Source organism: Meles meles, chromosome 3, assembly GCF_922984935.1.
Source record: "Meles meles chromosome 3, mMelMel3.1 paternal haplotype, whole genome shotgun sequence".
Classification (NCBI taxonomy): domain Eukaryota; kingdom Metazoa; phylum Chordata; class Mammalia; order Carnivora; family Mustelidae; genus Meles; species Meles meles.
In genome coordinates this window covers 4,219,566-4,236,057 of record NC_060068.1, presented here as the reverse complement: position 1 = coordinate 4,236,057, position 16,492 = coordinate 4,219,566, and the positions used below count along the sequence as shown (strand labels likewise).

The window sequence follows — 16,492 nt, the reverse complement described above, 5'->3', positions numbered from 1 at the left end:
CCACCTTATCTCTGAAGCCCAGCAATGACCCTCGTCCTGCACACATCGGGCTCAGGACACACATCCTCCCAACTCCACATCTGGGCCCACGGTCTGGGCCTGTCAGTAGCCTGAACAGGTACCACCACCCTGGGAAGCTCTCCTGGTGTTCACATGAAGTCCCTGCATCATCCACCCCTGTGGCCTATACACGGACACCAGTGTGTTCTTCACGTGAGTTTGTGGGCGCACCAGACCATGGTCATCGTGTGGCCTGGCGTGACAGCAACACTGAGAGATACAGGGACGCACAGAGTGGGAGAGAGACAGAAATTACTCAGGTGGCCACACATGGTTGTTACCCCTGACGGTCAGCGTGGCTGATGTCCTCTCCTGCCCGCACACGCACGAGTACTCCCCAGCATCTGCCACGGCCAGGCCACGGATCTCCAGCTCACACGTGGTCCCATCCTGCCTCAGGCTGACTCTGTCCCCAGCTCTGAGGGTCTCGGACCCCTTCCTCCACTCCACAGGGGCCGCCTTGTTTAGCTCACAATGCAGTGTGGCCATGGTGCCTTCTGTGGCCTCTTCCTTCCTCAGGCCCTTGGTGAACTTGGCAGGCAGGACTGGGGAGAGTCAGAAAGACACAGACATAATCACGGCCTCTGACCACATGGGTAATACGCGACACAAACATCACAGAGAAGACACGGACCCAACTGGACATGGGCCACGTGCTCGGTGTGTTGAGCATATGCTGTGAGCTGTGGCTTCCCTCCACCTGGCCTGTGCTCAGTGTGGCCATGGCCTCTGCGGTGGCTCCTCAGGCCTCATATTTTGTATGACTCTAGCCAACATGGCTAGGGGGAGCCAAGAAGTAGGGAGAATAGTAGGCTGTCGAGGGACTTGTGTTCAGGACAGGTACACACACAAGGATCAAACAACTACAGGGTAGCCACGGCACGAATGAGACGCACACGCAGAGATGGTGAGGGAGGCAAACGGCCTTGCAGAAACCAGGGCACAAAGGACTGGACACAAACAGCAGGACATCTGCTGAATGAGGACACAGGCTCCAGGACAGACTCAGAAACCACAGCTGGAAAGACACAGATGCCCACGAAGTCCTACAAAGAATAAGGGGTGACAGGAGATGATGCACAGACACCAAGCCAGAGGCCCACGTGGCCACAAATAGTCTTTACCCCTGACGGTCAGCGTGGCTGATGTCTTCTCCTGCCCGCACACGCACGAGTACTCCCCAGCATCTGCCACGGCCAGGCCATGGATCTCCAGTTCACACGTGGTCCTGTCCTGCCTCAGGCTGACTCTGTCCCCAGCTCTGAGGATCTCAGACCCCTTCCTCCACTCCACGGGGGCCTCCTTGCTGAGTTCACAGTGCAGCATGGCCGTGGCCCCTTCCATGGCCTCCTCAGCCTTGAGACTTTTTGTGAACCTGGCAGGAAGGGCTGGGGAAAGTCAAGGTGACACAGAAAATATCAGACTGGGCAATGTGAGGAGGCAGGATGTGGGCATTCAACAGTGAAACACATTCTGGAGCAAATAAGCAATCAAAGTGTGGACACTCAGACACATGGGAGACCCAGTGTGTATGTATGGGTGGAGGACAGTCTGACCTAAAGCCACCTGGGTACAGGCCAGCAAGAAGACAGAGAAGCTGGCATCATCAAAGGACCTCGAGACACGGACATACATGCAGAAACGGCCACAGTGCCCACAGCGGACATCTTCCCACATCTTCCATGGCCCGTCCTGCTTCAGACGAGATTCAAGGGCCCAGGTCCCTCCTCTGCTCCACACGAGTTGTCCTACTCAGATCACACCACGATCAGTGGCTTCCCTATATCATGGCAATTTGGGGATCCTGACAGATATAGCCAAGGAAGGAGACATGAACAAGGTCCCTTAAACTCTCTCTCTACAGGAGCAAGAAACACCCAGCTGGGAGGGAAACAGGAGCTGCCCTTCTCCTGTCCTGTCACCTGACAGCAGCTGTCCTTGTGACCAGCACTTCCAGAAACAGCTCTTCTGGGCCACCTGCTGTCAGTCAACCTAGGTCCTCTGCCCCTGGGCTAGAGGGCACTCAGACTGCAGGGCAGGTCCCACTGCCCATGCCCCATGAGGTCACCCAGTGCCTCCTTGGCAAAGATGCTGTGCCTGGCCACACGGCTCAAGTGGCACAGGGGCCTGGCTTTGCTCTTGGAGCCCTTCAGGATGTGGGGGGTGGCCTCATCCTGCCCTATCCGCTTCCCTGCAGGAAGTAATTGGGATCCAAAAGGGCCCCTGAGGATCCCAGCCCAAGGAGCCACCAGCCACACCGTGGTCAGGCCCTGTGCATCCCCAAGGGTCTTGGGCCCCTCACCACACCACACAGTGGGCCCTCCTCCCTTGACCTTCCCAGGCCTCGGGACCTTTGTGAATGGAGGTGGTCAGGCCTGGGAGAGTCAGATAGACACAGACCATGAACTCAAGCCAGAAGAGAAGGAAAGGCCACAGACACAAAGCTGGAAACATGGCTGCCTATTGGAGGCAGGGTCTCTGGGGATGGCAGGCGGGACGCCCCGCAGGAGGTGGCTCCGTGCACACGGGCTCCCCCCACATGCCTCCTCCAGCCCCACCCCCAAAGGACATGGCCCGGTCCCCCCTGACCCCTGAACAGCCCTCCTGCTCCAGCTGACACAACCCTGTCCTTCCCTGTATATCCTGCTCCACCCCAGTCTGACATACCATGCCCCACTGGACCCTCCCACGGCTGCTGCGAGCACAGCCCACCCACCTGCCAGTCACCACACCTGGACCCCCACCCAACCATGGACACTCACCTGTCTTCCTGGGTCAGGCATGCCTGACCTTCCCCCCTTCTACACCAAAACCTCACCTCCCCCCTCACCTTGTCATGCAGCCCCAACATGGTGTCACCACCAGACCCACATCAGCTCTCCTCCTCACCCGCCTCACCTCGTCTCACCTCACTCTCTACACCCAACTCACCTCACTTCAACCTTCGTACTTAACTCAACAAACCTGAGGTCCAGATCCAGCAAGCCTCAGCTTCATCTCTCTACCCAGATCTCTTCTCCATCCACCCTCCACACCCACACTCTACCCCCTAAAGCTCTCCCACGGCCCTGCATGTGTGTCCTGGCTCTCCTCCTTCATCAGCCTCCTGGTGTCCCCGCCTCGAATGCCAAGCTTCAATCTCCTTCCCAGCTCTTCCTCTGCATACTCCCTTCAGAGGCCTCGAGAAGGCTCTAAATCTTTGTGTTGCGGGATGCCCCCTGTCTCTCCCCTAGATGTGGCCCCGAGGGCAGGAAGGGCCCTGTTCTCTGCAGTTTATCCAAAACAAGTGTCACACGAGGAGGTCCTAGAGATTCATGCTGCAGGATGCAGGAGACACACAGAGAAGCAGGAGGACCATGCAGTGACCAGGGCAGAGCAACAGGACCTGACGCAGGTTTGGGACATGGAGACACTGCTCTACATGGTCACACATGGTCCTCACCTTTGACGGTCAGCGTGGCTGATGTCCTCTCCTGTCCGCACACACACAAGTACTCCCCCGCATCTGCCACGGCCAGGTCACGGATCTCTAGCTCACACGCGGTCCCGTCCTGCCTCAGGCTGACTCTGTCCCCAGCTCTGAGGGTCTCGGACCCCTTCCTCCACTCCACGGGGGCTGCCTTGCTCAGCTCACAGTGCAGCATGGCCGTGGCCCCTTCCATGGCCTCCTTGCTTCTCAGTCTCCCTATGAATTCAGCAGGAAGGGCTGGGAAAATTCAGACACAGAACATCAGGTTCTCTGGAGATTGTTGGGGGCAGGACACACTGGGACAGGACAAGACAGGCTCCCATAGGACAACAGGACCAGCAGTGACCAAGGGCTGGGATGCTGTCTTCTCATGGTTCACACAACACCCCAGGAAACAAGGCAGATTCCATGGAGTAATGGATGGAGGATAACACCAAGAGAATGTGGGAAAAAGAAACAAAAATACGGGCTGAGTGCAGATGAACATCACAAAGTCAACTGGACACCAGAACACAGCTCTACTTGGCCGCATGCGGTCTTTACCCCTGACGGTCAGCGTGGCTGATGTCCTCTCCTGCCCGCACACGCACGAGTACTCCCCCGCATCTTCCACGGCCAGGCCACGGATCTCCAGTGTACACGCGGTCCCGTCCTGCCTCAGGCTGACTCTGTCCCCAGCTCTGAGGGTCTCGGACCCCTTCTTCCACTCCACGGGGGCCTCCTTGCTCAGCTCACAGCGTAGCGTGGCCGTGGCCCCTTCCGTGGCCTCCTTGCTTTTCATTCTCCCTATGAACTCAGCAGGCGAGGCTGCAACAGGGCCGACAGGCAGAGAATGCCATTTTTATCCTCCCACAGGATGAAAGGGGTTTGTGGGCAGACAGACGGGGCTGCTTACCCTTTACAGTGAGCATGGCCATGGTCCTCTGGTCCCCGAAGCAGCAGGAGTATGGCCCGCTGTCCTGGGGCCGCAGGTCCCGGACCACTAGCTCGAGCACCGTGCCCTCCTGATGCAAACTGTACTTGGGCCCAGGCCGCAGAACCTCCTCTCCACGGCGCCACTCCACGGGCGCGACCATGGTTGACAGCTTGCAGCGCAGAGTGGCAGCCCCGCCCTCCAGCACCTCCAGGTCCTTCAGCCCCTCCTGGAAGCGTGCTGGCCGTGCTGTGGGCAGGCACATGCTCGTTCACACCCACCTCCTGCACCCCAGCCAGGGCCCTATGGCTGCCGGCAGCTGGGGACACAGCAGCCAGCAGGAGATGAGAGCAGAGAAGGGCAGACTGGCATGAACAGTGTGCCCCCAAATTCACATGCCGGAGCCCCACCCCCCAGAACCTCAGGGCAACCATGACTGAACAAGGGGTCTTTACGGAGGTAATTAAGGTAAAAGGGGCCACAGGCTTGAGCCTGACCCTGCGAGTCATGTAATCCCGCAGGCGGAGATGAGGACACAGACACAGACAGACGACAGTGCAAGGACACAGGGAGAAATCGGCACGTCCATGCCACGGAGAGAGGCCCTGGGAGAAGCCGTGGTGCCCACGCCTGGACCTGGGACTTCCCAGCCCCAGGATGGGGAGACTGTCCACGTCTGTCGCTGGACCGCCCAGCCTGTGGCATGTGGTAAACAACCCATGCTGACTGAGCAAGGGGAGACCAGGCAAGTCTGAGGGAGGGGACACAGGGGTCAGGACAAGACACAGGCACGAAGCAAGAAGCAGGCAGCTGCTCAGGAGGTGACAGGGGCTGGGGCGGGGACACCTCCAAAAGCAGCAGAGCCCTGAGACGGACAGAGGGGGACACTGGGGTCCTGGGGCCCCCCACCCTGAGATGGGGTGTGAGCCCCGGAACTTACCACGGACCCTAACAATGGAGCTGGTCTGGGAGGCCCCAGACTCACACTTATAGCGCCCACCGTCCTGCAGGGTGGCTCCAGTAATGACCAGCTGGGCCCGGTGGCCCTCCTGGCTCAGCCGGCAGCGAGCCGATGGTCGCAGGGCCTTCCCGTCCTTGGTCCAGGACACGGGGCTGTCCGGGTTGGTGGTGTCACAGATCAGGGTCAGGTCCTCCCCCTCCGTGACAGTAGCATCTGTGAGCTCACGGGAGAACTCGCTCAGCTTTTCTGGGGGTACAGAGAGACACAGAGGATGCTTGGGGACTCCTGCAGACAAAGCAGCTCCCTGGCTAGGTGTGCAGCTGCCCCCTCGGGCCAGGGCCACTCATGGGCTGCCAGGGGGATAAGGCAGGCCTGGCACAGCATAGTCTACCCTGTGGGGATGGGGGATTGCCCTCCAACAGCCCACCTCGCCGGGGTCCACAGGCTGGGCACCATCCCCATGAGCCCCAGGGCTGTGCTCTGTGTGTGGCCAACATCTGCCCTCCCCACAGCTGCCCCTTAGTCCGTGCACTGGGCCCCCCACGGTGCGGAGCCCACCTGTGACCTGCAGTGTGGCTGAGGCCCGCTGGTCTCCCGCCTCGAAGTGGATGGTGCCTGAGTCCTTGAGAGCCAGCTGCCGCATGGTGAGCACGTGGTACCCGCTGGGCTGAGCCTGGATCTCATTGAGCTCACTGGGGTGCAGGGGCGTCTGATCCAGGAACCACTGCACAGGCCCGTAGTCGGCGGGGGAGATGCGGCAGGAGAAGGTGGCTGACGAGCCCTCATGAACCTCCACATCCTCCAGGTCCTCTGTGATGAGCACCCTCTGGCCTACAGGGTGCAGACCAGCAATCAGGGTACCCCGCGGCCAGCTGCCACTGGAAATAGGCCGTCCCCACTCCTGGGTCACTCATCCTGTGGGCCGTCCCCACTCCTGGGCCATCCCCGCTCCCAGGCTACACGTCCCGTGGACCATCCCCATTGGCTCCGGCATGGGTGACCAGGCTCACACCAGCACATAGGAAGGGCTCGCAGCCATGGCTACACAAATTCGCACCAGGTCCCACCAGCAGGGCCTTAGAGACGAGACCACCAAGGCCCTACTCCCAGAAACAGGAAAACTGAAGCTGGTCTCGGAGGGCCTCTGAGCCCCCTCCAGACCCAGTTCCCAGCCAGTCGCGCACAGGCCAAGACCCTGCCAGGCCTCACCTTGCACCAGGAGCCGGGCCTGGGAGCAGGCCTGGCCGATGTCGCAGGTGTAGGTATCACTGTCTGCCTTGGTCAGGGCACTGATGGTCAGCTTCAGGGTCAGGCCATCCTGGCTGGGTGTGTGCTTCCCTGAGGCAGGCAGCTCCGTAAGCCCCTTACGCCAGGTCACCATGGCAGCGGGCCGCTCAGTCCTGCACACAAACACGGCCGTGCCCTTCTCCGTCCCCTGCAGATCAGCCAGCTCCTCCGTGAACTGGTTTGCCTTTTCTGGGAGGGGTGGGAAGGGGTGGGGGTGAGGGCTGTGCGGACCCTATGCCAGCCCCTCGGACAGGGAACAGCCCCCACCATGGGCAGCTCTCCTGCTGAGGCCACAGGGACCCCTCCCCGGGTGTCTTGTGGGGTCACCTTCCACACGGAGGCTCGCTGTGCTCTTGGAAGCCTCTGTCTCACACATGTACTCGCCGGAGTCCTTGGGCGAGACAGCACGGACCACCAGCATGGCCCGAGGGCCATCCACGATGAGGTCATACTTCTGACTCTTGCGAATGGCCTTCCCGTCCCTCAGCCAGCGCACTGGGGTGCCAGCCCGGGACAGCTCACAGCTCAGCACCACATCCTCTCCCGGAGCAGCCTGCTGGTCTTCCAGGGGCTTCACGATGTCCACAGGTCTCTCTGAAGAGGGCAGGGCAGCCACCATGAGACATGGCCAGGCCCCAGCCATGCTTAGGGTGGGGGTGGGGCAGGTGACCATGAGGACCTTGGGCCCTGGAAATCAGGAGCCAGCGTGGTCATGGGGAGGGAGTTGGGGAGAGGACACAGGAGGCCACAGACTCTCACACCTCGGCCCCCTTCAGAGCCTGGGACTGAAAGCATGGCCACTAGCAGCAAGAGCTGGGGACAGGGTGTCCCCATCTGCACCTGGATTTAATTGATGCCAGGTGCATGAATTGAGGAACAGCAGCGGCAACTCGCCAGCTCAGGGAGCCATGAGCCTAGGGGCTCCCACAGCTGTCAGACCACACACCAAAGACCAAAAGCCCTGCTTCTGCCCAGAGTCTGAAAAGAGGGAGCGCCTTCGGATAACTAAGTCCCAGCCCCCTACAGTGTCTCTGGGTCTCCAACCGGGGAGCTGCCCAAGGGGACAGTCCCCAGGAGCACCCCATTCCAGCCTGAGGCCCCACGGTACCCCCAGCCCTGTGGAGACAGGCGCCCATCCTGCCCTGTGCCCACCTCGGACGATGAGGGAGGCCTTGGAGGTGAGGTCCCGTACGGAGAACGTCACCTCCCCAGCATCACTGGGAGCAGCGTCTTGGACAGTCAGGGTGTACTTGCGGCCCTGGCGGCTGGCCCGGAAGCGGCCCGAGCCACCCACGGTCTTCCCACCTACGGTCCACGTGGCCACATCACCGGTATTCTCGTGGGACAGGACACACTCGAACGTGCAGCTCTGGCCCTCCAGCACCTCCACCATCTTCAGCCTCTTGGTGATGCCAATGTGCAGGTCTGTGGCCCACAGGAGATGGCGGTCGCCCCAGGCCAGGCTCTTGGACCCCAGCCCCTCGCCCACCCTGGTCTGGCACCGTCAAGCGCAGAGCTGCCCCAGGCCAGACCCCATGACAGCTGAACCCTCACTCCCACCCCCTGCAGCCCTAATCCTGGGGGGCTTGCTGTCACTTCCAGTCCACTACAGGACAAGCACTGTCCACAGCGGTCACAGCTTGAACACTCCAGAAGGCCAAGGACGGGAGCCCCAAATGAAGGGGCCGTCTAGCTCTAGCACAGACCGGCAGGGACCTGCCACAGGGTGACCAGGCTGCAGGCCTGCCATGCACACGCAAGTGAGGGAGAATGGGACCAGAGGAGCTGGGCCAGGAGAGCCGTGCGAGCAGGAGGTCAGGCTCGGGCTGAGAGGGACATCTGCTGTGCTGGGAGTGAGGGGGCCCACACTGCCCTGCTGACTCCATGGGGAGGCATGTGCCCTGCCAACAACCACCTTCACCAGACTGTGCCTGTGGCCTGGGAGTCCCTCCAGGGCATCCTACATTTGACATCTTGGCTTCTGCTGCCAGCCACCCCCAAGCTGTGACCCTGACTGTACCCCTTTGTGACCCCCACAGCTACCCACACACAGTCCCTGATGCCGGGAGACTGTCTCCAGCCCCCCGGACTCTATCAGGTACTGCCAGTCCAGTCTCCCCAGCCCTCCCCTTGCTCATCGTCGGTCACCCGCCTGCCTGTACCTGGGCCTCCTGGGATCACATCCAGCCTACTCCTCCCGGAGCCTGTCCTGACCTCCAGAGCTCTGCAGGGCGGCCTCTGGCCTTGGAGAAGGGGTGGACCCAGGGCAGAGGCAGCCCTCCCCCCACACACAGACCTGGAAGCAGCCCCGCCCCTGAAACTGGTTCCGCCCCAGACCCGGCCCTGCCTTCTGGAAACAGTTCCGCCCCCTGGAACGGACCCCGCCCCTGAACTCGCCTTGCCCCCTGGACTCGGGTCCACCCCCTGGACCTGGACCTGCCTCCTGGACCCGACCCGCCCCTTGGCCGCGGCTCCACCCCTAAGCCTGGACCGGCTTCCTGACCCGACCGGCTCCCTGGAACCGACAGGGTCCCTGGATCCGCCTCGCCCCCTGGGCGCGGCTCCACACCCTGGGCCTGGACCTGTCTCCTGACCCCACCCGGCCCCTGAAACGGACCCTGCCCCGGACCCGACCCGTCCCCTGGCCGCTGCAGCAACCCCTGGGCCTGTAACTGCCTCCTGGACCCGCCCCACCCCCTGGCCTCAGCTGCACCCCCTGAACGCGCTGTCCTGGAGCCAGCCACGCACCGTGCACACTGACTCTGGCGCGGGTCTCCTCGGAGCCCACGCTGCAAGTGTAGAGGCCGGTGTCGTCCCGACTCAGGTCGTGCACCACCAGCCCGCGCGTGCCCGCCGTGTGCAAGAAGTCGTACTTGTCGCTGGGGCCCAGTTCCACGCTGTCTTTCCGCCACACCACGTGGGCTTGGGGGTCCGAGACCTCGCACTGCAGGGCCAGCGTGCCCCGCTCCTCCGCGGACACATCATCGAGAGCCTTCAGGAACACCACTGGCTTTGCTGGGTGGGGGGGGTGATGTGGACAGGTGAGCGAGCGCCACCTCAGGCCTGCAGACAGCCCAGCGTTCCTTCCTGGGAGGACCCTAAGGGCCCGCAGGGACGCCTCACCTTTGACCTCCAGGCGGGCAGTGGCCGACACCTTGGGGGAGCAGGCGCGCACGGTGCCGGAGTCCACCCGCCGAACCCGCTTCAGCACCAGCGTGTGGCGCTGGCCCTCGTGGATGATCTCATGGAAGCTGTCGTTGTACAGAGGCGTGCCATTGAGCGACCATTCCAGCTCCTCGTCCTCGTGGGACAGCTCGCAGGAGAAACAGGCTCGGTCCTCCTCTGTGACTTCTGTGTCCTGCAACGGCTGCGTCACGGTCACCTCGCGCGCTGCCAGGGTCACGGCAGGCGGCTCAGCACCGGTCCTGGGCGTCCCCCGCCCCCGGAGACCCTCCCAGGGCCCAGTGCACCCTCGAGCGCTGACACAGGCACGGCCGGCCGCTCAGCACCCGTGCCGGGCGTCCCCCGCCCTCAGAGACCCTCCCAGGGCCCCGCGAGCCCTCGCTCTTCCAGGCACACCGTGGGCCGCTCAGCCTCCGCCGCGGGCGCCTCCCCCGGAGACCCTTGCAGGGCCTCGGGCGCCCTCGGTACCTTCCACGGTGACCTCCGTGCTGCTCTGGGCGCTGCCGGCTTGGCACCGGTAGACGCCGGCGTCCGCGGGTGTGAGGCGGAGGATTCGCAGCTCCGCCATGTGGCCCTCCAGGCTCATTTTGAACTTCTCAGAGGGTGCCAGGGGAGTGTCCTCCTTGTACCACTGCACGGCCTTCGGGGGCGGCTTGAAGTCGCAGGACAGGACCACCGACTGCTGCTCGCGCCCCGCCTTGGGCTCCAGCGGCCGCGTGAGCACCGTCGGGATGTCTGCGGCGGAAGGGGAGAGGGCGGCGCTGCGGCCTGGGGGGGACCACGGGTTCTACCCGGGCCCTGGGCCAGGTCCTTGCGCAGCCCACCCGCGCCGCGCGCTCACCTGAGACCACCAGGCGCGCGGTGGAGCGCGATTTGCCGATGGTGAAGTGCACGGGCCCCGTCATGGTGGAGCAGGTGCGCCGCAGCGTCAGGCGATGCACCGTGCCCTCCTGCTCCATGCCCACGTTCGCCCCCGCCTGAAGCACCGTCTTTCCCAGGAGCCACTTGGGCGGCCGCACGGACGGAATGGAGGTCTCGCACTCGAACCAGGCGGGGGCGGGCTCCATCACGGTCACGTCCTGCAGGCCGCGCACGATGGTGATGGATTGCTCTGTGGGTGAGGGAATGGTCACCGGCGCGGTCTGGCAGGGAGGGCCGCCCGCTGCCCTAGGACCCCGGAGAGGCGCCCCCACGGCGCTGCCCGCACCTTCCACGAAGAACTGGGCGCTGGTCTTCACGTCCCCAGCATCGCAGGTGTACGTGTCCTCGTCCTCGGGCTGCACATCCTTGATGATTAGCTTCCGGTAGAGGCCGTCACTGACCATCTCGTACTTGGGCCCGGGCTGCAGTTCCACGCTGCCCTTGAACCACTGCACCTGCGCACTGGCCCGAGACATCTGGCACTCCAGCACACCGCGGTGCTTCTCCATGGCTATCTTGTCCCGCAGCGGCCGCAGGATGGCCACCGGCAGCTCTGTGGGTGTGGCCAGTGTGGTTGGGGGTGCTCAGGGCTCCAAAACCCCACACTCAAACCGGTTTGGGTGCTCTTCAGCCTCCAACCAGCAGACTCCCACCGCGCTCCAGCAGAACAGCCCACACTGGCCCTGTTCACTGTCCAGTGATGGCTATGCCGAGCGTCCCCATCGGGCTTCTCTGAGGCCCCACGCACACAGCTGACTGGGAGGAAGCTGAGCACACACACATCCATGCCCCTGGCCCTTCACAAGTTCCTTCCATGAACCCCTACTCCCCACGCATCCCTGCTTTGCCACATTTCCTCACACCTCCCCCCTGCATACCCCTGCATCAAGCAAATCCATGCCTCCTATGCCTTCCTGCCGTTCCCTTGCCACTGACTCTCTCTTCTCGATGCCCTGTCACCAAGGCCACCAGCTAAGGGCTGATGCTCGACACCTGCCAGGGTACCACCTGCCCTTGCCACCTGCCAGGGGGGCCACCTGTCCCCACCACCAGCTGGGGGTGCCACTTCCTTCTGCCACCTGACAGGAGTGTCAACCTGCCCTCGCCACCTGCCAGAGCAGCCACCTGCCGGGGTTGCCACCTGCCAAGGGTGCCGCCTGCTCCCACCACCTGCCAGGGGTGCCATCTGCCCTCACCACCTCTCCGGCACTTGCTCCAGTCTCAGGATTTACTGCTGCCTCCATTTTCGACAAGGAGACCCTGAGCCTTCATACAAAAGGCTGCCTCTCCAAGACCTCTCTCCTCCTTCTAGGTCACTGCTCTCCTCCTCCCAAGAATGGCCTGGGTGCCCCAAGCCTGTTCTGTGGCAATGGACCTGTCAGCCCCTGGAAGGCCCAAAAGATGTGTGTGCCCCTACACACTGCCCAGCACAGACCCTCCCCTGGACTCCCTCACCTTTCACTCGGAGCTGTGCTCGTGATTCTGCATTTTCTGCGACAAATTTGATCTCCCCAGCATCTTCTGCCAGGACCCTCCGGAAGATGAGAGTGTATTTCCTTCCTGGAAACACAGAACACTCAGTGCTGGGGGGAGGAGGGCCTGGGGACTGGAGGAGGCGTGCCGTCCCGAAGCCTGCCCACCACCGCACCTTCCTGGCGGGTGCGCACGTTGTCACTGGGCCGAAGCTTAGTGCCCTCCCAGAACCACTGGGCCGGCACCTCGTCGAGCGACACCTCACAGGAGAACGTGGCACCCTCCTTCTCCATCACCTCCACGTCCTCCAGGGGCCTCACGATCTGGACCTTGCGACCTGGGGTAACAAGCAGGGCCTTGTCACCCCTGGCAATGCGGAGCTGCCCCTTCCCCCCTCCTGCCCAGACTGCTGGAGGGGACGGGGCAGGGTGATCCAGGGGGCTGAGCCCCCTACTGGGGAATGTGGGGGGGCAGGAGGTTCTGACCCTCATCGGCCCACCTTGCACCTTCAGGGAGGCTGCGCTCTGAGCGTCGTGGGCATCACACACATACACGCCCTGGTCCCCGAGCTCACACCGGTAAATGACGAGACTCCGGCAGGCACCCTGGGCCACCATGCCCACTGTCTTGCCCACCCGCAGCTCCACGCCGTCCTGAGGAGGAATGAGGTTGGGTCAGATGCTGGGACTCCCCAGCAGACCAGTCCTGTGCCTGCCAGGCCGCCAAGAGGCAGAGGGAGCCAGAGGATTCAGGTGAAAGGAAGGCACCTTCAGCCAGCGCACATCCACATTGGGGCGTGACAGCTCACACTCCAGGGTCACCTTGTCCTTCTCTGTGGCCACCATATCCTGCAGGGGGCGGCTGAACGTCACAGGCAGCTCTAGGGTGGCAGGAGGGGAAGGGTGAGAGGCAGAGTCAAGAGGGGCCTGAGCTGGGCGGTGTCAGACAGCTGTTCTAGGAATGAGACCCAGAGCCCAGAGCCCAGGATTCCGCCTCCCCAGGCCACCTGGGGGACAGAGCAGGGTGCACCCTGCCGCGGGTCACGCCCAGGCCCACGCACCGGTTACCATGAGCCGCGCAGACGTGTGCACCCCCTCAGCTTTGAAGGCGACGAGGCCGCCATCCTGCGGCCGCAGGTCCAACAGTATGAGCGTGTGGATGGGGCCATGCACGGCCACCTGGCACGTGGGCCCTGGCTGTAGCCGCAGGCCATCCCGCGTCCAACTGCCCTCCACGTCAGCGTGGGATAGCTCCACCTCCATGCTGACTGTGGCTTGCTCGGACACCTCCACCGCCTGTAGGCCCCGCACAAGCCGGACCTGGCGCACTGAACACACACACAGGGGCAGGGGTGAGTCGCTGCACGGACACCTTAGCCCACGGGCCAGCCCCACTCACCTCCCCACGGGGCCTCAGAGCCAAAGGCCCACCCCTTCCTTCCCGGCACCCCCCAGGGCCTGTCCCTGCAGGGGAACATCCATCCCCTCCCCCTCCCGCCTCCTTCGTAGATGCCTGACTCCTGGGGCCCCGCCTGCTGCTGCTGCTCACGTTCCACGGTGAGCTTGGCCTGCGTCTTGTCGTCTGGAGTCTCGCACCCATAGAAGCCACGGTCAGCGAAACCCACACAGTGCAGAACCAAGCGGTGACTGGTGCTTTCCGCGTGCATCTCCACGTTCTTGCCTGGTGCCAGGGCTGCTGCATTCCGTGTCCACTTGACATCGGGCCACGGCCGCGTCAGCTCCACCTCCATGGTCACTGAGCTCCGCTCTTCCACTGTCTGTGGTTCTAGCTTCTTTCTGAACAGCACCGGAGCCTCTGAGACCACAAGCAAGGGAGGTCGCCACAGTCACGACCACTCTTGGAAGAGCCGGAGCTTGAGGGCCCTTCCACCCCCTACCCCACCCCCCAATGGCACACTTGCTCCCCACCATGACCTCACATCTGCCTCCAGGCTGGGCCCAGCTGTGCACCTGCATACACAGTTACGTGGGAGGAAGCCGGGCCCAGCTGTGCACCCACACAGGCACAGTTACATGGGAGGAAACCAGAACCAGCTGTGCACCTGCAAGGGCACAGTTATGTGGGAGGAAGCCGGGCCCAGCTGTGCACCCACACAGGCACAGTTACATGGGAGGAAACCAGAACCAGCTGTGCACCTGCAAGGGCACAGTTATGTGGGAGGAAGCCGGGCCCAGCTGTGCACCCACACAGGCACAGTTACGTGGGAGGAAACCAGAACCAGCTGTGCACCTGCAAGGGCACAGTTATGTGGGAGGAAGCCAGGCCCAGCTGTGCACCTGCACCGGCACAGTTATGTGGGAGGAAACCAGGCCCAGCTGTGCACCGGCACGGGCAGTTACGTGGGAAGAAGCTGAGGCTCTGGGAGGCTGCTCCTTCCCCAACACGTGTCTCCTCTCCTGCTCCCCGGCTCCCAACAACCAGGCCCGACACAGTGCCCGGAACTCCGAAGTGTGGCCCATGACCACCAGCAGCAGGTCACAGGGAGCTGGTGCAACAGACTGAGGCCCCAGACCTGCAGCACCAGCCGCGCTGCTCTAGGGAGACCCTGGACACTCCACGTTAAGGAATGAAAAGCATGATGCAAGTAGGCTTCCAGTCCCAGGCTCTGCCATGATCTCCCCAGAAGGGGTATGTGTACACGTTACTCTCACTCAGAACCCACAACAGCTCCCCAGGAGAGATCCTGGCTCCAGCCAGTGAAGTTCATCCCCACCTCCTGCCTCTGTTTGCACTGGCTGCCAACTCCATTTCCATCCATGGGGTTGGGCTGGGGATGCCTCCTCCAAGAAGCCTCCCTGGACAGCCTCAACCTCTGCCCACTCCCCAACCAGATGCACCTTGTGGCAGTTTACCGTGTCCCCTTCTGAGTAGGTACCCGGCCCCTGGGCGCCGCCCATCCTCCCTCCTCCCTTTGTGAAGTATCCAGGTCACCCAGACCAGCTGGACCCAGGCTGGCAGCGGAAGGCTGTAAGGGAACGAGCCCATGGAGAGGCCCTCCCTGCAGTCCCATCCACTCACCTCGCACCCGGAGAGCAGCTGAGGACTGGACACCCTCAGCCTCTGCAGTGATCTGGCCAGCGTCCTCCACGGTCAGGCCAGAGATGGTCAGGCTGTGGCTGGAGCCACTTTGGGAGATGAGAAACTTCTGGCTGGGCTGCAGCAAGGCGCCTTCCCGGAACCACATGACTGCCGAGTCGCCCGGGGACACCACACACTGGAAAGTGGCCTCTCCGCCTTCCTCCGCCACCACTGCCCTCAACCCTGATGTGAACTTGACCGTGCGGGGGGCTGTGGACAGGGATTTTCCTTGAGAGGCCCCACCCTGCGGCCGTGGATAAGGGTATCTCCTCCAGGCAGCCGCCCAGGCACGCCCTGCCCGACTGCCCTCCCACCCGCGCGGCCCTCCACTGAGTACCCTTGACGGTGAGCTGCGTGCTGGTGCGGTCGTTGCGGGTCTCACACACGTACTCCCCTGCATCCTCCAGCCGCAGGCCTGACACTGTGAGTGAGCGCCGGGGCCCTGTGGCTTCAATCTGGAAGCGCTTCCCAGCCCGGAGCTGTGTGTTCCCACGGCGCCACACGACCTCGGCCTGGGGCGGGCTCAACTCACACACCAGCATCACTGTGCCCCCCAGCTCCCCGCTCACGGGCTCCAGGGGCCGACAGAACTTGGCGGCCACCTCTGCAGGATAGGAAGGGGTTATCAGCTGCGGGACTTGGGCTGGCCCTCACTGGGGACAGCCTGCTCCGGCCCGCCCCCTGCACACACGTGGTTCCCAGAACACCGCCCCCAGCCCTGCTGACCTTCCACCTGCACGGGGAAGTCCTGCCCTGCCGTGCCCACACGGCAGCTGTAGACCGCGCTATCCAGGGTCTGGGCCCCGTGGATGGTCAGGGTGTGGGTGTCCCCCAGGCTGGCTGTTTCGTGCCGCTTGCTTCGGCGAATCTCCACACCGTCCTTGAGCCACGTCACGGCGGCCACAGAAGGTGTGGCCAGCATGGCTGTCAGGACAATGTCCTCATGCTCCCTGACCACCAGAGGCTCCCTGCGGCCAGGTCTCTCCAGGGCGGGGGACTCAGGTTCCGGCTCTGGGGGGAGGTCAGTGAGCATAAGAGCAGGGCCCTTGTGTTTCTGGCTTGAGCCCCACACCCCTAGCAGCGGGCCTGGGTCCCTATTACAGAAGGGCATCGGGAAGCAGGCCCA

General features: G+C 63.1%; 1 protein-coding gene across 1 annotated transcript in view; it reads right to left on the bottom strand.

The window, feature by feature from the left end:
• Nucleotides 1–16,492, bottom strand: part of OBSCN (obscurin, cytoskeletal calmodulin and titin-interacting RhoGEF) — a 145,866-nt gene that overhangs the window by 77,686 nt on the left and 51,688 nt on the right. Inside the window, exons 18-41 of the mRNA XM_045999690.1 lie at nucleotides 16,093–16,377; nucleotides 15,704–15,970; nucleotides 15,307–15,576; nucleotides 13,816–14,082; nucleotides 13,328–13,594; nucleotides 13,035–13,147; nucleotides 12,767–12,920; nucleotides 12,443–12,604; nucleotides 12,250–12,354; nucleotides 11,081–11,347; nucleotides 10,715–10,984; nucleotides 10,342–10,608; nucleotides 9,814–10,080; nucleotides 9,439–9,705; nucleotides 7,843–8,115; nucleotides 7,018–7,284; nucleotides 6,613–6,879; nucleotides 5,962–6,234; nucleotides 5,383–5,649; nucleotides 4,425–4,691; nucleotides 4,073–4,336; nucleotides 3,503–3,766; nucleotides 1,185–1,448; nucleotides 342–605 (exon numbers count right to left, since the gene is read on the bottom strand). Coding sequence (XP_045855646.1) covers nucleotides 342–605; nucleotides 1,185–1,448; nucleotides 3,503–3,766; nucleotides 4,073–4,336; nucleotides 4,425–4,691; nucleotides 5,383–5,649; nucleotides 5,962–6,234; nucleotides 6,613–6,879; nucleotides 7,018–7,284; nucleotides 7,843–8,115; nucleotides 9,439–9,705; nucleotides 9,814–10,080; nucleotides 10,342–10,608; nucleotides 10,715–10,984; nucleotides 11,081–11,347; nucleotides 12,250–12,354; nucleotides 12,443–12,604; nucleotides 12,767–12,920; nucleotides 13,035–13,147; nucleotides 13,328–13,594; nucleotides 13,816–14,082; nucleotides 15,307–15,576; nucleotides 15,704–15,970; nucleotides 16,093–16,377 — 5,898 coding nt within the window. The remainder of the gene's footprint in view (nucleotides 1–341; nucleotides 606–1,184; nucleotides 1,449–3,502; nucleotides 3,767–4,072; nucleotides 4,337–4,424; nucleotides 4,692–5,382; nucleotides 5,650–5,961; nucleotides 6,235–6,612; nucleotides 6,880–7,017; nucleotides 7,285–7,842; nucleotides 8,116–9,438; nucleotides 9,706–9,813; nucleotides 10,081–10,341; nucleotides 10,609–10,714; nucleotides 10,985–11,080; nucleotides 11,348–12,249; nucleotides 12,355–12,442; nucleotides 12,605–12,766; nucleotides 12,921–13,034; nucleotides 13,148–13,327; nucleotides 13,595–13,815; nucleotides 14,083–15,306; nucleotides 15,577–15,703; nucleotides 15,971–16,092; nucleotides 16,378–16,492) is intronic.